This window comes from Carettochelys insculpta, chromosome 2 (assembly GCF_033958435.1).
Source record: "Carettochelys insculpta isolate YL-2023 chromosome 2, ASM3395843v1, whole genome shotgun sequence".
NCBI lineage: Eukaryota > Metazoa > Chordata > Testudines > Carettochelyidae > Carettochelys > Carettochelys insculpta.
Window position 1 is genome coordinate 159,809,460 of NC_134138.1, and position 21,067 is coordinate 159,830,526.

Consider the following 21,067-nt stretch of genomic DNA (forward strand, 5'->3'; position numbering starts at 1 on the left):
GCAGTTCGTGTGGAGAGACAGTTTATGACATCTGCACTATGGGAATTATACTAAGAAGTTAAAGGCAATGATATACAATTCTTCTACTCACACACTTAAAAGAACTCTGATTTTTTTTTCTCGTCACATTAGCAAATGATCTCTTTTTAGCAGTATAGTTTAATAAAGAAAGATATTGCCTATCAAGTTTTGAGTCAGAAGCAGTATAATATTGACTTGCTGCTGTAAACTGGTAGGTCAGGTTTGCCTATCTACTGTTAGTTTTCACCAGCCTCCAATGTGTTTTAGAGTTGCAATTTTTCCTCTTGTAGAAATAGTTCAAAGAAAAACAAACTTCAAAGGCGGGGTGCTAGTAACTTCAGGGGAAAAGAAAAGTTCATCTGTGACAGAAGAAAGAAATGATACCTCAGTGAAGTTGCTTTGATGAAGACACTAGACTGAATCACGAAGAGATTCAAAGGCTTTCAAAAATGAGATGTATATTACTTTAAAGGGGCACTCCATCAAAAGAGAGACTTCTTTCATTATGTGCTTGAATAGCACTGAGCAAGTGGAGTCCAATCCTGATGGGGGCTTTTGGGTGAAATCCTAATACTGTGACCCCAGTACCACAACAGTAATAACAATAACGGTGAGGTCAATTAGGGACAAAATGTAAGTGGTTCGATTTCTGCTTTCATTTACTCTGATATAAATCTGAACTAAATGGAGTTTTTCACAAATACAATGGAATGGGAGTGGAATTTTGCTCAGGTTTTGTTTAATAAATTTTTTTAACCTCACTGGAAGGGTTGGGTCAAACTGTCATCTCCAGGGGAGTGACTTCAGTGGGCCTACATGACTTATACCAACAGAGAATGAAGTAATTTTGTCTTAATCTGTTCAAAAGAGATGATTTATTTTAATAGGCATAATATTTCCAATATGAACACTGTCATCTCTGATTTATGATCCTAGAACATGAAACACAGTAGCTATCGCTAACAAAACCAGAAATTGATTGGTCTACTTTCGCTGTCCAACAGCATAAATGGGAAAAATTCATTTTTTAAATCAGCTTCAAAAATGTAAGATCTCTTTAAATAATACAGCTAAGTTATCTGGATTTAAAATTGTATGAATTTTAACCTGCCAGTTTTCCTCAAGTCAATATTAGACTTGTAGTAATTAATGAGTGGAGTATAAAATATGTTTTCCACTAGAATTGAAAGTAATGATCAAACAGAGAAACAAGATAATCAGAAGTGCTTTCATTAAGTAGTAAACCATTAGGGGGCTGTTGCTACTTAAGCATAGTAACAAAGGATCTTAATAAAACTATAACAGTACCAGTGACAATAAGTTTACAGAAACTTACATGTGACTCTCAAAAACAGTTCCTGTTTCCTTAAGAAACTATAATAAGTGAGAGAGTCTGTAGCTATGGGCAGTGAGTGAACTACTAGATTAGGGAGGCTAGCCCCATTCCCTCCCCCAGCCTCACCACTTTGCACCCGCTAGAGCCCAGCACTTTCACCAGTATGACAGTTGGGCCCTGCCCCATGCTAGTGCCGGGAAGCTGAGCAGTGCAACCCCAGGCCTGAAGTGCACCGTTGTCAGGTAGTGTAGCCTAAGCTCCCTGCCCTGGCCTCAGAGCATGGAGCTGCTGGACAGTGCTACCGTGCCTTCCCAGCCCCAGAGTGGAGGGAGGCCAAGCAGCCAGCCATGGGAGAACCAAAAGCAAGAGAAGCGCTGGGGGTAGATTGTGGGTAGTGATACATGGCTGTTTAGGGAGTCTGAGCTTCTCCATGCTTCTGCTACCCAACACCCATATTCATGCCCTTGTGCATTTTATAACTGGAATTCAGTTCTCTACCATAGATGAATAAAAGTCCTTTGCTAAGGCTTTCTGGCAGCAGTGACAATTGGGCACTGGATTTTGTATTTCCAATCAGTTCTGTTTAAAGTACTTGATACATGCCTTGCTCCCTTGCCAAGGCATTATTTTATTCAGGCTTCTAAGTACCTGCATGAGGTCTGAGGATGTGAAGTGCTTCAGATAATGGAAATCCAGTTTTAAAGTGAGTTTAAACATTCCAGCTCAACCCATTCAGTTTGAAGTTTCACATCCTGCAGTAACAGAGCCTTGAAGAGGTGAGAACGTAATTTTAAGCAGTGTACTTAAAAAACAAAGGAAGAGAAGACAACAAGAATGAATGTTGCAGTCAATATTAACTGCAGAAGTAATTGGAAGATTGAAAGTTTAACAACACAATTACTTTTATTTCCTTTTCACCTATTTCTACACATATTTTGTTTGTGATGTAAACTGTAGGAGGAAAGTATGTGTTGTGTGTGTAAAAAAACCCGATTGACTGACACTGGCAATATTTTTATTTGTACCATGTCTATGTGCAGCAAGAAATTTAAATTGTGACCTCATTATCTCAATCTAGTCTGTTCTCTTTACTCTCAGAATGTTGCCCATTTTAAGATTTTACCATTGCTTTATAGACCCTATAGACTAACAGATATTTTGGAGCACAAGCTTTCATGCACAAAGACCTGCTTCATCAGATTCACAAGTCCCACTGGTTTTCACAAGTCCCGTTACTTAGCCAAGCCCCTCTCTTAAGGAATGTAAATTTTACATTTAAGATGTAAAATGTAATTTACATTTAAGATGTAATCTTAAACTGTTTAAAACCAAATCCTTGAATTTAACAGTTTAAAGCATCATTAATAGCTGATGTGAACACTTGTTGTCCGCCCCCCACACCCTAACCATTATTTACAGAGTTTGATAATAAATACAAGTGAATTATTATAAGTGGTTGCAAGTGATGACAGACAGATCACAGTAAGCTACTAAGATGAAATAAACAAAACATGCCCGCTAAGCCTAATAGACTAAGATAAATTGTTTCAAATCATAATTTATCATCCCAGTTCTTATTTAAAGTAATGTTCTTCAGGCCAGAGCTTTTTTTTTTAAACTTGGGTCTGTCAGCTCATCTCTACTTCTGTCATTAGAATTCTTTTTGATTTCAGGTGTTTCCATGTATCTTCCATGGGTGGATAGAAGTCTGTAGAAAATTGTTGTTTGCTATGCCTCCCTTAAATAGAATTTTACGAGGCTTTTGTCTCATACCCCCTCACCCTGGTGGAAAAATACCAAATTCAAGATGGATTCCAGCACCATTTGGCATGGTCACAGCTCTTCGTAGGAGCGACCACAGTTTAGGTTTACAAGAAAAACAAGAGTATTCACAGATTCTTGTTTTGAGTATTGGGCTACAGCTGGCTTTCACTAGAAGACTTGGATTAATGAATATGTTTGCACTCTGTATTTCTAACCATATATGCAAATAGAATACACATTCAGGGTGTTACAAGCTTTTGAATGACAGATTACTTACCCTGTTTTGCCTAAAGCATATTTAAGTTTTGCATATTTGTATTCAAAAACACACTTCCATAAAAAAAATATGGGGATGCAGTGTCACAAGGCAGTCCAAGGAGGAAGGGGCTGGTGGATCTCCAACTCCTAAGTTTCATTCTCCCACCATTGAAGGTATAGAGCAGAGCTTAGAGCTGGTTTTTGAGGCAGTATCAAGGTAGTCCCAGAGTTTGGCCGTGTCTACACTACCAAGTTCTTTCAGGAAAAGGGGAAAAAAAAGTTATTTTGTGTGGAGTGTCCAGAGACAAAATGCGTAGGGTCAGATACTGCCTAAGGTTGCCTTAATCCAGCCTTGGAAATACTGCCTATTTATTTCCTTTGGGAATTAACATGGATATTCTTTACAGAATATTTTAGGGAAAGATTTAAGTGAGGGGAAGTCATAGAAGTCCACTCCAGAACCAGTAAAAGCATGTGGCCTGGCACCTGAGGGCATGACCTCTCCTGGTTCAATTCCCTCATCAATTCTCCTGAAATATCCCTTCCCAAGAGGGAATAGTCAGAAAGGCTTTGAAGCGCATTAGTAATGCAGAAGCTCTGTAAATGTGGAAAGAACAGATACATTGGGCCATATTCTGCTCTGTTACACCAATATAATCTCAACAGGATCTTCATTGACTCTGGTCTTATACTGGATTTACACTGGTTTAAGCACAATTTGATGCACTTGACTATCTAGCCACATAGGTCTTTCTTCATAAGTATGCCTATTAGTTAAAATGCAAGAGTGGGCATTGTCTGTTAAGAAACAGACTGACATTCTGTCATGTACATTTTAAAACATCACACTGTACATGAGTCTGATCCAGCCTCCCCCCATTTCTCAGGAACTGATATATTTTTAGACTCATTTTCAGAGACCATCACATGTCATTATAATCTGTCTGTGTGACTCTAGAATTCAGCATAAAGCCATTTTGCCTTAACTAGCATTGCTGCAAAGCACACAGCTATTCTGAGCTTCTCATGTATTAGAAACAAATAGCTTCCGTGGATCTACACATAGTCTATTACATCTTTCATTCCCAGTTTTTGCGTCTGATCATGTCTCAGTTTCTTCACAAGTAGGACAATCACTGGTCTTGAAGTTATCTTGAGACTAAGATTCAGAAAGCACAGACACAATCTCCTTTCCACTTACACTGCCCAATTGTAGGTATTTTAAGGACTCTGCCTGCAAGTTGTATTTCCAGTGCCTGCTAGTGTGGCTGAAGGAAAATCATGTTATTAATGTTTGTATCTGATAATTTCTGTGAATTTTATAATTAGCCAATTTAAAGTTCACTACTCTGGATTTTTTAAATATCCCTTTGCAGATTTTGTTCCAGTCTACACATTCCTACTTCCAGTGAATATGAGATTTAGGAGTAAAATAGTCTTTTGTATGTATTACAATGATCTGTCCCTTATTTCTAGCTGTCCAAGGAATTCTGTCACCATGTTAGAAAATTAGATTTGAAGCTGCAAGCCATGTGAAGCTGCAACCCACAGCACAAATCTGTTTTATTTAGGCTAATCTTCAGCCTAACTGAAACAAAAGTCCTGGGGCCAGATCCTCAGCTGGTATAAACAAAATAGGTTTACTTAAATCAGTGGAGCTAGGCCATTTGCAACTAAGCATCTGGCCTCCTCTGTCTTAAAGGTCACCCACCGTGGGGATGCTTCTGTCCCTTCAGGAAGTTCTTCCACAGCAAGCACACTTCTGTAAGAATGAGATTAGAGTATGGGCCACTTACATAAACTAATTCCGTTATAAAAATGCACAATAAGGGGACTCTAATAACCTTACTTCTGCTCTGTAAGTGACACCATGTAATAATCACACAATTATATATAGATATATCAGTGCTTGCATTCACAAAGTTGATTACACTGGTTTTAAAGGCAAATTAGAATTTGTCACATTTTTTCCTTATGACTCCACTACAGTTATAGTTATTAGCACGTCTTGCCTGTTAAGATTTTGGGATTCTTTCAGATTTGTTCTTGACTTAACTTCTTGGGTCTATAATTCTCAGTTCAGAGAGAAAAACAGCTTCCCCAAAATGTTTTAGGCTAAGTTACTGATCTGTACTCTCCGACTTAGCTCTGTTTTAGAGTACTGTAGGTTTTGGTTTTTTTTTCCAATCTGGGGCTTTCCTTTTCCAATTATTAAATTTCTCATATATGACCTGTAAACAAGGAGCTAGAAGATCAAGCAGTGATGTGTAGCACCCTTAAATCCTACTTCAAATATTTGGGTCAGATTCACTGGCATGCTACACTGGAGCACACGTTTGAGCTCCTCTGCATTGCCAGAACAGCACCAACTAGCTAGATTGACACCCGGGCTACCTCAACCTACCTGTCCTGCACATTCTTCTGTCCACACACACACACCCAAGTTCCGGACCTCTGCATTCTCATGTACAGACACCAAATTTCCTTCCTTCCACAGTCCCCTGCACACACACGTACATACACATTCCAGTTTCTGCTTTCTCCCTCTTTGTTGAGTAAATCTGGCACAACAAGTTGCTTTCTAAAGACAGATATTTAGGATTAAAGGGTATGTTTGTGTCACTGTTCTTCACCACTGCAAATTTCAGCTTCAACAGGGGCTGACTGGCACATAAAATCTTCTTTAGAGAAACTGATTAAGAACTGTCCTCTTTCAAAATGGCATTGTTCTCAGTGGGACTGAAGTCATAAGCAACCCACAGTTAAGACAGTTGTCTCAAAATGACAGTTATCTCCCCTTATTTGCTGTGGGACTTAGTTGCCATCTTTATCAAGGGCAATTTATGGACTGGATTCTAAAGGGAGTGAAGCTGCGTTGCCCTCAGAGAAGATGTCTCTCTGCTATGCTAACATGAGAGGCAAACAGGCACACAGCAATGAAGCAAGTGAACGGAGTCACTGACCGTTTTTTGGTGAGGGCTTCCTGTGGCCTCAGTCCCACTGAGAATGGCTACATATTAAAGGCCTCTTAATTCCATATTATATGAAGCCCATAAAGCTCCTACATATTTTTAAAAGAAATCATATGTGAGTGACCTCAGAGTGAATAAAACTATTGGAATGCTACTGATTAGGGTCAGATACTGCCTAAGGCTGCCTTAATACAGCCATGGAAATACTGCATATTTATTTCCTTTGGGAATTAACATTGATAGGCTTTACAGAATATTTTAGGGAAAGATTTAAGTGAGGGGCAGGGCAGCTTTTTGCATGTAAAGATAAGGAGTGCTTGGTGTAGGACAATAGAGTGGCGAAACCACATGGAAAGAAATCAAGTATCAGAGGGTTAAGTCTGCATCTTCAAAAACAAGAAGTCCTGTGGCACCTTGTAGACTAACAGATATTTTGGAGCATAAGCTTTTGTGGGCAAAGACCACAACAAAACATATGAAGCACGTCTTTGCCTACAAAAGCTTATGCTTCAAAATATTTGTTAGTCTATAAGGTGCCACAGGACTTCTTGTTGTTATGGAAATTGAAAAACAGAAGCGAGAATACAGCCTACAACTGGATGTAGATTGACAGTGAGACAGTAAACAAAATGGAGGGGAATCCTCTCACTGTTCCCTCACAGTTTCTTCCCCATGTCATTTATCAAGAGCTACCTGAAAAGATGTACAAAAACAAGAGAAGAAAAAGAAATTTAAAAAAAAATTAATTAATCGGGTGGCTTGCCAAAAGCATAGAAAGGAGGGAAAAGTCTGAGGGAATGAAAGATACTGCCAGATTGTGTCAATCTCTTCTTTGCAGAGATTGGCAAGCGTTGAAGGAGGGGTATTAAAGAGAGGGTTGGAAGATGGAGTTGGAGTTTTTATGGATTATTTGCACATTAATAAGTAAGAGAAGAGAAACAATGGTATTTGTTGGACTATGGAATGGAATACGGCAGATCTACCTGAAAGATAAGAGAATGAGGTTACAGTGAGAGAAGTCCATATAGACCTTCATTTTCTCCAGTGGTGCCATTGAGAGCAGGGAATGAAGGAGAAAGATCTGAGGACTTAACCAGCACTGGAATTGGTGAGCTAGACAGAACACAGGGAGAGGACTACAGGAAGGGAGGCAAAAGTAGAAGTGGGCACTAACAGAGATGAGAGAAAGAAGAAAAAACTCTGAATAACAATGAAATTCGAGATGATATTGGACCGGAGAGCATGGAAAGTCTGACTTCATGCCACGGAGAACATGTTGAAAGGAAACCCATTAAAAATACATTTTCATTTCATCTTAGTAAACACAGTTTAAACATTTTCCTCCCCATCCAGATGGTGAGAAAGCTATTTTGAAAAATCACCTTGAACAAAATCCACAAGCACAGTGGAGCACAACAGAGTCCTCCAGAACAAGCAAAGACCCTATAGAAGACATCAACTCTCCAGAACAGTAAGTAGCATACTGCTGAAAACAGTTTAGTGGTAAATGCAAAGAGGAGCTAAGAACATTTTTAACTGGAGAGTTAAAGTTCAGCTGTTTTACCAGGTTGATCACCTTACAAATACACAAAAAGTGATAAACATTATTTAGAGAATGCAAAAGTAAGAAATGACAGTTTTTTGTATGCAACCTTAATTTAGGCCAATTGTAGATGGGATTTGATATTCTTTAATTACTTATTTACTTACACATTTAATGTAAGTGTTTGCAGAACAATCCACTAACTTGCAGTGCCTCATTGATTGCACTCAGCTTGGGACAGCTACGCCCTGACTTGGCAGAGCACTCCATCTGTTCAAAGCACTATATAGTGTATAGTCACTAAGTAACACTCACAATTCCTACCCTGCTGCTGAAGTTTTGTCAAATGCTCCGTTTCCATTAAACACTTCAGTTCTGAGAAAATGGCATTTTTCAGTGGGGAAAAAAAAATCTGTGGAAAATAGTTAACCAGCTTTATCATCAAGTATGAAGATAGCTGAGCTAATAGTTATACAAGATGTGTGTGTTCATCCCAAACTGATGCTAACATTGAAGCCTAAAGATGACTGCTAAAGATTCAATATTGGTCGCTATTTCACTGCTGATCACTTAAGCAGAAATATTCACCTCATGTGGCTCTCCTACATTCCTCAGTCATTTTAGTCTCTGGAATTTGGGATCTATAATTTTATTTACTGGTTAAGAAGAGACCATTTCTTACCTAACCTTTGAGCTCTCCAAAAATAATACTGCATTTCTAATATGTCCATGTTCATTTTTCAAGCTTGAGTTTTGGAGTGTGTCTCTTTAAATTGGCGAAAGGGTAACTGAAGATTGAAATAGATAGGGCTGCTCTGAATCACCAGTTTAACAACTCACAGCCAGGGGAGACAACAAATATACAGGGCCCCATGCTCCCATAAGGGGCGGAGTCTCAGGGGGAAGGGTCGGGGCTGTGGGCCAGCCTCCCTCAGCAGCATTGGTTTAAATTACTTTCTTTACTTATTAGTGTACAACACTTAAAGCTCTTCAATTCCTAAAGTTTTGCAGTGCAGAAAAGAGGAGTTTTAGTTTAAATTCCCTTTCAGAATACCAATATATTTGAATAATTTAAAAATCTGGCCCTTCATCATAAAGCAACATACTAAGAAATTAACTGAATACTAGTTGTAGGCGCATATGAAAGGGATCACAGCAGAAAGTTCTTCCACTTAACACTCAAGTGCTGTGTAGATTAGGTCATTTTCAATGAGGATATTAAAACTATTTTTCTTGAATTTCAAGGAATTAAGCCCATGTTTCTAGAGGAAAGCTGATCTCTGTGGACACTGCTTTAGATCATTTATCTATGAAGTCATTCATTTACGTAGGGGTGGAATTCAGGGTACATCTACACTTACCAGAAGATTAACTCACATGCGGTCAATCTTCCAGGGTTCAATTTCACGTACCTAATGAGGCCACGCTAAATCAAACCATTTGTCAATCCTGGTACTTCTCACTGTCACGACAAGTGAGAGAAGTCAATAGGAGAGTTTCTTCTGTTGATCTCCCAATGTTGGTACAACAGGGCAAATCACAATGCAATTCACACAGCTGGAGTTGTGTATCTTAAATTGATTTTTCTTCATTGTGTAGACTTGGCCTCAGACTCCAGTCCCCTGCAATCACAGACAAGCACGTAATAAATGTATCAAGTTCCATCTTAAAGCTACACATAGTGTTTGTCCCCGCAAGTCCTACTGAAGGTGATATCAGGCTAACCAGGCGATAGTTACCTGGGTCCATCCCATTTTAATTTCCTTTTTAAATATTGGCACAACATTTGCTGCTTTTCCTAGTGCTCTGAACTTTTCCCATGTCCCAGATTTCGTAAAAATCAACAGTAATTGTTCAGAGAGCACCTCAGCCAATTCTTTCATCATCTTGGATGCAAATTAAGCATTATAAAATCTGCTGGACTAGATAACAGTTGCTGGGTAACACCAGACTTCCCTCTCATTTTTTCCATCTACGGCAAAATATTTTTTGCTAGGTACACCGAGGCATGTCCACCACCATAGAAACACATGCTGCAGGCTGGGGGCACTCTGGTAACCAGCTGGGCAGCACCTGAATCATTTCCTAGGCGGCCAGCCAACTTACAGGGACAACTGATTAACACTGACTCACCCTTGTTACTGATGAGAAAGTATTTCACTGTCACTGAAAGGTGTGAATACCTCATCCTTTCAAACACAGAACAGAAACAGTTACTGAAGTAGTAGCTGAAAGCAGTGCTGTCACACCAGTTTAATTCATGAAGTCAAGGGGGATGAGGGAAGCCTCAAATGATCAACATTTAATAATTGGTTGCCAGCAGACCATGAAGTTGAATGATATTTGAACCCGGTGATAGTCTGAACTAAAAGAACTCCAAACTGTGCTTGCATCTATCTCCAGCAGTTCATGCTGACTTCGGTATTCTAGTTTTCAGAGGGATACTTGATGTTGTTAGTGCGTGTGCGTGGGCTGGTTCAGGTTGTGTTGATCTGTGCTGGGCTGAGGGCAGGGTGTGTGTTGATTTTTGCAGTTGCTGATGAGGGATGTGTGATGCTGTGTGTATTTGAGGTTATTGTGTGGGGGGTGGTGTGGCAGATGGCAAATGAGGGATGTGCTGACCTAAGGGGTTGTGGGGATATCACAGAGGGAGGGGGTTGTGTTGTGTGCGTGGTTTTGAAGATCTGTGGCAACTGGTACACAGGTAGGGGCAGATGGACCAAATAATCCCCCTATCTGTGCTCACAGGGGGCGAGTTGTATGGGCGCATAGTGTGCAGGCTCCACCAGTGTCAGGGCTGGGTCTCTCCCCTGCATGCTCCCCCATGCACCATCCCCACGTGTCCCTGCCAGCTGCCTGATGTGAAGGACCTGACCTGCCACAAGTAGCTCTGCTGTGAGGCCAGGTCTACACTAGGCCAAAAAGCTGATTTAAGATATGCAGATCCAGATACAACTACTGTGTAGCTGGACTCAACTTATCCTACATTAATTGATTTTTCTGGCCATCCCCACAGCGGATGGTCAATGGGAGAGACTCTCCTGTTGACCTCCCTTCCCCCTTGTGACAGCGAGGAGTACCAGGACCGACTGTAGAGCCCTGATGGTTCCGTTTAGCGTGTCCCCACTAGGCACGCTAAATTGAACCCCAGGTGATCGAGCCTGAATGGGTCGATCTTGCAGTAAATAAAGACATACCCTTAGTGCTCTCCCGTGCTGGCTGCTGTGCCCATGGTATGCTGAGTGCTGTGTCTGCAGAGGGAGGAGAGGAAGCACATGGCATTTCCCCACCCCAAATCCAGGCAACTGCCAAAGAGTCCTTCCAGCCTGGGGCTTGGGTGGATGTTTGTGGTGCTGGGAGTACGGGGCAAGGAGGAGGAGAGGAGATAGGAGAAAGGGGACAGTGTTCCCTGTGAGCTGTGTGCTTGTGCAGCTCCTCAGGAGAGATTCAAATGCTGCCTAGCGGACTAGCAGAGTGCCCACAGCTCGGTTTGTGTTTCTATTGGTGCTGCACATTCACACATGCCTCATTGCACATAAAACACCATATTCTGCACAGGTGTGGAAAAAAATCCACACTTGGATGGAAAAGATTATGGGGAAAATTGGAATGGGAGCCCTAGCCCCATTCTGTCCCACCCGTCAAAGCACTCAGCTGCATTCTAGAGCCTGCACCCCAACCCTCTGTCCCAGCCCAGAGTCCCTCCCACATCCCAAACCCTTCATCCCCAGCCCAGAGCCAGAGGCCTCCTACCCCTCCCAACTTTGCAAGGCAGGTGTGTGGAGGGGCAGAACTTGGACCCATCCTAGATGCCACCAAAAATTACACAAACAGCAGGATGGTCTGTGCAGTCATTTTCATACAAGCCGTGAGAGAGTTGCAGCAAATTAATTGTCTAGTAAGGCAGCTGACTGGTTGAGTTAACCCCGATGGCGCAATGCTTTGCGTGAAACCTTGGCATGTCACAGCTGCACAACTCACTGCAGCTGAACTCTACTCTGTGCCATAATTCCTAAGCTCAACATAGCTGAGAACTGAAAAATTGGAGGGCAACAGACTGTGAAACCCAGCGATGATTCAACCTGGTGATAGTATGAACACAACCATGCTTGTACCTGTTTCCATGGCTTCACACTGACTCAGCTGTTCTAGGCTTCAACATGACACAAAGAATGATAATCCTAAAATACTTTTATACAGCTGTTTCTTCCTTTCCCACATCATCAACAGTTTTACTATCCTTATTCAGTGTTGGGCCTGCACTATTGCTAGTATTTCACTTGCTCTGGATAAACTTAAAGAATATATTCTCATACGAAACTGGCTGTTGTATTCTGGTCCCCATACCCAGATGCCAGAACAGAGAGGTAATAGCATGGGCAGAGCTAAGTACTCCTGTTTTTACTCACCATAAGGGCAGGCCACAGCAGGATCGGGCAGATGGGGCAAGGTCTTGGGGGGAAGAGCTGGTGTGGGAGCAGGGTCCCAGGGGAAAGGGAGAGTGTAGTGGCATAGCACAGGTGGCCGGACCAACATTCAGGCACCTATGCCCCCCCCCCCCCGCCACACACACACTTGTAGGGCATTTTCAGAGCTCCTGCCCCACACAGTGCCCTGACCCAAGGCTGCTCTGTATGCCAAACTACAACAAACTTCAGTTTGAATTTCCATCCATATGGCTAGCTTTAGCAATGACAGGGCAGGGTTTGCAATATAATCTGTAGATACCAAAATACTGTAGCTCCTACACCAACACCTGGTTAGCCCTACATTTTCAGAATGCCCTCTAGTTTTGGAATCGCAATTTTTATGTGGCCATCATGAGACATCTCTGGAGTAGTCATCAATAGAGGCCATGGCCAAAAGGTCTGCTGATGGAATACAATTCCATAGAGAGTAGCTAACTGTAGAAGTTTAACTTTCACCTTCTCTTTAGGCATTTTACTCTCCAGATTATGAGCTTGATATTTTTAAGACAGATTTTTTTGGCATATACTGTTCAATTTATTCCAATCCTCTTACTAGTTAAAGTAAATGTTAAGAACAGCTAAAGCAGAATTGCCACCCACTGCATCCAGCATTGATGTAGTCAATTAAATACACTTTGTCTCTGGTATGGCTGACATTTAAATGGGTGAAAAAATCCCATTCACTCTATTATTCAACTGGATTCCCTTGGAATGGCTTCAAATAGCTCTTTAATGAAAAGTTTGCTATAATCAAAGTAAGCATTTTCACTGGTGGGAAAATAAGCTTTGGCAATTCTCTCCTTGACCCTGGCACCTTAAACACAATTAAAAAGTGCAACACCAAACTAATAAGGATTCAGCGCATGGAAGCAGCAAGCACGCCAGTCCTTGGGAACGGGCATGATTCAATTGATAACACCAAAAGAGCAGGCCAGAGTAGCATAGTAACCATCAGAAGATGTAATCTAATCCACTAGATGTAATGCCGCTCGTAGCCTGATGAACAGTACATATTTCTATTTCACGAAACGTTTAAAACATGTTGGAGAGAACCTGCAGAGCCCTGAAATGTAAAGGAGAGGCTCTGACCATGGTGTCGCATCCCCTATGTTTGTCTGATGTATTACAGCACAGTAATGCAGAATCTAAATAAAGCCAACAATTCTATTTGCATGTAAGTTCTCCACAGTACGTAATTCTTGGTTCATGAGCAAAGGGTGACCAGTTCTCTCTCCACTTGACAGTATAATATTCAAACAGCAAATGCAACTCTATTTGAATAAAAACAGTCATGAACAAGCAAGCAAGCAGGCATACTTCTGTAATGGTCACAGAGAGGTAGTCACGTTAGCCCGTATCTTCACAAACCAAAAAAAAGGATTCAAGTAGCACTTCAAAGTCTAACAAAATAATTAAATTAGGCGACAAACTTTTGTGAGACAGACCTACGTCTTCAGATCTGGAAATTCTGATGAAAGTGAAATGGGTCTGTCCCACGAAAGCTCATCACCTAATTTAATTATTTTGTTAGACTTCAAAGTGCTACTTGACGGCCTTTTTTTTGTTTTCTTCTGTAATGGTTTGCCTGGGCCACGCATTTTCCCCTCTCCTTCTCCCCCGTCGGGTGTGAATGAGAAGTCCTATAGTATAGGCTATGTTGCTTTGGAATCGGTGTCAGCCGGGGTTGGCAACCTTCAGCACAGTGCCCATTAAGGTAATCCACATGGGGACTCATACCAATATAGCAGTTTAACAATACCAAAATAATTATACCATCTCCCGTGCAGACAAGGTGTAAGTAAATTCTGATTTTTGTGAAAGGTGCTAGATTGACAGTCCTGAAAACTGAAGACCTCAGTTTATTCACACAGGGAGAGAGAATACAATTGTCCACTACATAGGCTGCTAGTGTGCCTGGAACTCTATTCTGGAAACACCTCTTCCTGTGGGGAGGAGAAATTAGTTCAGACTCCCTGTCCTCACTCTTCAGCATCTCTCTTCAGACTGCCATTTACAATGGTGGGATTTTGTGATATAAAAACCAGTCCATAAGGAAACCTGAGTGCCTAAAGCTAAGCTCCAAATAAAGATTTAAGCATATATGGCTTGATATTTTTTTCCGCAAAGGCTGAACTGACAGTTCCCGTTGACCTCACTGGGCTTTGAGGGATGCTCAGGGTCTCACTGGATTAGGCCCAAAGTGTAAAGGCAGACAAACTCTACAGACAGGTGCAACGTGACCTCTGGGTCCCATGCCTTTGTACACATTTATTTGCCTTACCTGGATTTGCCAAACTGACTTCTTTAATTCTAATGTTTTTGAGCTAAAAATACACATAGATTGGAACTCATTCAGTCAGTGTTTCATTATCCAGCATTCAGAATGGTGGTAACTCAGCCTGTGAGTGGGCTTTGTTAGCTAATTAGACCTCATTGCAAGCAAAAGGCTTTTTCCAAACATCAGCAGTCTACCATTTATTCTCAAAATAGTGGGGAAATTTAGATGGCTGTGGGATACTTGGACCAAGCCATTAGATTTTATTGTCCTGTCTAATTTGCCAAGGGAAAAAAACAAAAAACAAAAAAAACCCTTCCCAAGAGTGTGTTTGGTAACAGCAGTGGTAGATCTCAACAGCAGCATTCACCCTCTAAATCATTCTCACACAAACTTGCAACGACCTCAAGCATTCAAGTTTCCTCTTCTGATAACACATCTTTTTTCCCCTCTCTCTACAGTATACAACGCCGATTGTCTTTACAACTACCCATTCTTCACCATGCCTATTTGCCATCCATAGGAGGAGTTGATGCTAGCTGTGCCAGTCCGTGCGTAAGCCCCAGTGCCAGTCCTCGGCACAGACATGTGCCCGCCTCTTTTCGAGTGATGGTTTCTGGCCTGTAGAAATGGGAGATCAGAGCTTCCTGAACTGCTTTTAAGTACTCATTGACTGGACAGAACATCAGATGTAGAACTTCGCCATAAACATACTATTTGCTCTTACCACACAGAGGAACTTGTGCTAGGGCCTTCATCATGGGAGTGCCACTGTAACTCATGTGGAAAGGTGAGAGCGTGGCAAGGCGAGAGCAAGAGATGCCTGGAGTTTGATCTGTAGCCTTATTCATGGAGTTTTTATTTCTTCACAAAGAATTCATTGAAAATATTTCTTCCCAAATTTCTACTAGCAACAAGGAGGCTGGGGAATACGAATCTTGCAAAAAATGAGACAATTAACAAAACAAAACAAAAAAAAAAAAACCACTCAATTGTCACTGTTACATGGCTGCTGAAAACATGGAACTATATGCTGTCCGTGTCAGAAAAATAAAACGGTAGAGCTATAACATTTATTGAAATAGATACACTTCATTTTACAAAGTTGTGTTAAATTGTTGGAAGCATTCTGCACTGGTTAGTCTTGCTTGTTTTCATTTCAGTGGAAAAGGAGGATTTTGAGAAATGATTCCTCCCCTCAAGTGCAATTGAGACGCCGTGCTGCTAATAGCAGGGTCCCCCTGTGACTAAAAAATACACATAGGGCAGGAGCAGAGGCTGTAGCAACAGCTCTGAGGCGTCACCAGCTACGGAGCTGCTCTTCTGAGTCAGAGCTCTTTACGGTTCTCCAGAGCTTAGATGTGGTGATTGCCGGGTTCCCACACTGCCCATAAGGGATTTCATTATGACAAATTTTCTGCATCTCTTTCAAAATAAACACAACCAACCGTAATATACAAAGTGTCAGAAAAAGTCCTAGGGCTGCTAATTCAAGAAGCTGAGGATGGATGGGTAGTAAAGTCTTCATGTCACAGAATGCGTTGAGTTTGTTCGAATTATGCCACATGTGATTACAATCATATCAATTTAGTAGACAGGGGAGTGGGTGGGAGGGAACAGGGCACAGCACCTTGCGGCTGCAGACAAATTCTGCAGCATGCATAGACAATAATATACACTACCTTTGCTCGGTACCTGCGTGTGTGACAGTTGTAACTGGTAATAGGTGGTATAACTCAAGTTTGTTCTTAGAATATTTTGGTGAATATAAAAAATAAAGGTATGGAAAAAGAATGAATTTTAATCTATTGATAGGTTCCAATAGTTTTTCATATCTGAGTTTATATCTTAGCTCCACTCCCAGAAGCAAAGTTACTTCAAGACATTATAGCTGTAAGATGCTCTAGTGTAGAGACAGGCTCGTGGACTGTAAGTGAGGTCTGATCCCAGCCTGTACTCTAGTACATTGGCAAATGTGACGTATCACTACCTTGGTCAGTTGTTAAGATCAGTGGTTTTCTGGGACTAGATAAAAATATTGTGTATCTAAATATAGCCGTGGTGCCTCAGGCTGCACTTGGTTGTCTTTAGCCAATGCCTCACACACTCCAAAGTGAATAGTCCACAAACATTCCCAGATTAGAGATGATTATAAAAAGAAGCTTTCAGCAGCTGCACAGTGGAGGAGGCTCATTAACTGAGCAGAGGTTGTAGCAACTTAGCAGTTTTGACAAGCTGGCAAAAAAGCTTCGGCACACAGCCAAAAATAACCACAAATATAAATCTTCCAATGGGAGCATCACAAAATATTTCACTTGGCACATACAGTAAGAGAGATTATGGAGGTACCTATAGCTTTTAGAACAAAAACATGTAACTATAACACAGGTAAACTAGAATTCATTACTCTGTTTAAGCATTGATGTTGTCACTCAATGTGTGTTGACAGTATTCTCTTGCTTTATTTAAATTAATCAGGGCCGGTTTTATTTTAAATGGAATCTGTTAATTTGTGAAAGAGAAGGACAATATTGTATATAATGTAAACACAAACATCACTGTAGAAATATTAATCCAATATAGCAGGAAAAACTCAAAAGTATTGGCCTGATGGAGGTGAGTGTGTGTGTGTCTGTAACTTTGTGAATACTGACTGTGTGCCGTTTATTAGGTTTAAACCATGCAGTACATTCTTTGTCTCAAAGATACCGTAGTTTCTCCCATGACTTCTTTTTTATTTTCCTGCAGATAACACGCCCACCAAGTGAATACAGCTATTTAATGTTTCTGTTCTTTTTATACTGCAGCAAAACGGTACTGTAAATTCATGAAGACGCTGTGCCCCAATGGCATTTTCCAATGATGTTAGTGCACAAATGCTTTGAACTAGACTGGAACTGCCAGAAGAAAATGTAAATGAAGAATTTCTTGTATACCCTTATACTGCATGAGATCAATTTTTAAAAAATTGTTGCAAATCTGTTTTTATGAATAAAATATAGAAAATCTAGCATGGTGAGTCCATCTCCTGCCTAAAGGAACAGCACAAGGAACTCTGGAGAAGGATGGATAGAACACGTCTTTGTAATAATAATAATACTACAGAAAAGGTAAAAAATTTAGACTCTTAGTATGCAGAGCGCCATGTACCAAAACACAAAAAGACCTGCTTGCTTCAGCCCTGGTTGTGGTTAATGGGGCATTTATGCATGGACTTTAGAACCTAGTCTATATCCCTTTCACAGGTCGGTCTTTGGAATATCCACCAAAAAGACTAGAAACTATGATGGACCAATTTAGATCAGTCGTGGCACTGTGAGTACACTATAGATGTGCACTGGTTGTGTGAACCAGGGCATATGTATTTGAGGATTTTGTTATTTGCCTATTAAATGTGTGGAGAGTCTTACCGTCAGCGTGTGCGGTGTTCAGGCTGTGCCTAACTTAGTCACACAAGTTGCTAACTGCTGTGTAGAGGACGGCATGGTCAGAAGCCCTCAAGGGCCCTTCCGAAGTGCACATACCCATGTTTTATGTTTGCTGTAGCAAGGTACAGGCCTGGCAGAACTGAGGCTATCTAATGCTGCCTTCTTGCCACCAGGTGTCAGAGTACTGGACCTCCTCAAGAGCACACTAGACAACTTTTTTTTTTTTTTTTTTTTGGCAATTAACACCTTCTCTGGGTCTAAACAGGCCCTCATGAGTTACTCCGATATATGTAGCTTGAAACAAGCATCCCTGGGTTTATATCTGGGGAAAGTCACAGTTATTACCAGAATGGGCACCAATGGCCCTGAGGGTTGCATTTCATCCTGTTGTATTTCTTTTCTGTTTAATATAAGTACTGTTTGTTATTTCTTGGGCAGTTCCAACTATTGTGCAAGTAAATAGGGGGATTCTTATGCTTAAAATTTGCCTTCTGTGCTGGCCTGCCAAAAAGGTGGACAGCAAGTGGAGGCTCTGCCACCACATAATTCATCTTAGATGACAACAAGGAAGATGTTACATGCTGCTGTGATGGAGGTGGGATCCAGAAGCATGCAGGCCTGGCGAGCAAAACCCATAAGGAGGCTTGGCACTAAAGGCAGTGGTGGAGGAATGACAGGGAAGACACTACACATTTAAGTGATGAGCACTGTTCTCTCCTACACAATCATGCATGAGACGAGGAGAAATAGCTCTTACAATTAGATTTATTCAGAATAGACGATAAGCAAACCTCCTACCTGTGTAATAAAATTGTGGTAATTTCTGCTATCTTGAACAAGATTTTTTAACCAGCACCTACAGTGGTTTTATGTGCTTTCATGGGAGCATGTTAAGCTAAGGCCTTGAAAAGAAAAGAGCCTATTTATATGGAAATAGGAAGAATATGCAAGCCAGTGTCCTGAGTGACTTGCAAACCAAGATAAGTGACACTTCAGTTACAAGTTTCCTGGCAAATAGTAATCTGTCTGAACTTCAAACAGCACAAATAATTAAAAAAGAACAAGTACTGAAAGAAGTAAAGCCAATGCCTTTTTCGTAAAAAAGGTGCAGGGACCCAGCCAACCCCCAATTCTGTGGCTGGGGCTGCTGATACTCAGTACCGGCACAAAGAAAGCACTGGGTAAAGCAGTCTGGCTGCATGGGCACTTACTGCAGACTACAAGCACACTACAGCAGTCTGACCAAATCTCAGTCCAAAACTTCTATGAGCAATCCAGATTTAATTAGGAAGCCCACTGTGGGAAACCTCTCCCTTAGAGTTACCATACATCAGTCTACCCAAAAAAAAAAGCTGGCATGTGGCTGCTGCACCCTAGGGGCCTCTTGGCAAATTACGTTTTCAAACTGGGAAACCAGGCCAGGTGCCACTTGGTGGCACTGTATTGATAGGCAAGTTGATGAGGAAGCAGAAAGCCAAGAGTGGCCTTTGCCCACGCTACCCCTTGATGATGAAAAGCCAGGAACATTATATAGCTAAGGCAGAAGCAAACTGATTTGGCTGGTCATTTTCCTTGCTCATGCATGCACGCACACGCGCGCGCTCTCTCTCTCGCCAAGGCCTAACCACCCAACCCGCCAACACATACCACCCGTCAGGCCCACCTGCTGAGAAGCCAGTCCTACATACACACAAAAGCCAGCACCCCTGCTTCAGACCCCTGCCCCTTCCTACGTAACCTGGGCACCCAGCGCAGAACCCTCCTCTCTCACACAAAGCCAATATTAGCCACCCCCCACCAAGCAAACATGCATGAGTGCTCAAAACAAAAACAAAAAAAAAAAATCCAACCTCCTTCCTCACCCAGCTCCACACCCTCCGGCCAGGCAGCCCTACTAATTGCTGCTGGCACTAGAGACATGGGTAAGACTGCAGCTGCACACAGCAGGAAATGTGCATGTATGGTGGGTCAGTGGCTGACCTGAACTAGCCCTGTGGCAGCAAGTCTTATGCAGCACAGCGCCTGCTCCCTCAGATGTGCCACAGGCTAAGTGCTGACGGATGAGGAGTGCCCCAGTGACAGCTGTTGGCATGGTACCCTGAAGCATATCAAGTGCCACGCCATAGTATTTACAGTGGACATGGGCCCACTGACATTAGTGATGGATGCTAGACTGGTGAGGCCCTAATAAGAGCTGGCTTCCAGCATAACATTTTATTTGAACATCACTCACTTAAAAGGAAACCATGGCATCACGCCACACACAGAAGACAAGAGCTATATGCTTATGACAAGGCAGCTCTTCTCCTTGCCAGGTAAATTAGCTGCCATACTACTTAGGCCATGGCCACACTAGCATGTATGTCACTCAGAGAAGGGTGTGAAAAACAAACCAGTGCCCTATAAGCTTTGCCAGCATAAGTGGGAGCTGTGCCCAGTGTTACAGGCAGGGGTCTGCAACCTGCAGCTCTGTTTACACATGCAGCTCTTTAAAGGCATCTTTGTTGCTCCCACTAATATACTAGTAAAGGGGTGTGCGTGCGTGCCGGGGGGGGGGGAACTTTCCTGATTATTTTCAGTAAACAGCAACTGTCTAAAAGCCCAACAATGAGCCCAGCTCCTATCTAAATAGCACATGATGCGTGGTCTCAAAACCTTGGCTAACTTGCCCTGTTAATATGTGCAGTGCATTGTGGGATATGATAATGTATGTATTTTGATTGTGTTACTAATACAGTCTTGGTTTTGAAAAGCTAAAGGAAGCTTGCAGCATTCCTGCTGCGAAGGGCAATACCCATTTTAAGAAAGAAAGAAAGAGAACTGAAATAAACGAAGTAAAACTGACAATGAAAGTGGGTTGGAGAGTGAAAGTCAGAAGACAATAGTACAAACACACATGTAAAGTGTGAGGAAAGAATACATAAAACCTTTGTGAACGTCTGTCAGTAAACATGAATCACATTAGCAACCGTGTCCTGCTGTTCTTAAAATAGGGATTACA

The 21,067-nt window shown here is 41.7% G+C and overlaps 1 protein-coding gene across 2 annotated transcripts in view; it reads left to right on the forward strand.

Moving 5' to 3' along the window:
* Positions 1-17,811, forward strand: part of GABBR2 (gamma-aminobutyric acid type B receptor subunit 2) — a 776,613-nt gene extending 758,802 nt beyond the window's left edge. Inside the window, exons 18-20 of one of the 2 annotated variants that reach the window (XR_012644212.1) lie at positions 7,705-7,822; positions 15,100-15,428; positions 17,446-17,811. Coding sequence is in view for 1 of the 2 variants with exons in the window: in XM_074985985.1 (XP_074842086.1) it covers positions 7,705-7,822; positions 15,100-15,265 (284 nt within the window). In the remaining variant the exon portion in view is untranslated. Of the gene's footprint in view, positions 1-7,704; positions 7,823-15,099; positions 15,626-17,445 lie in introns of those variants that run through there. The other variant, XM_074985985.1, reaches the window with a different exon arrangement.
* Positions 17,812-21,067: the final 3,256 nt, after the last annotated feature.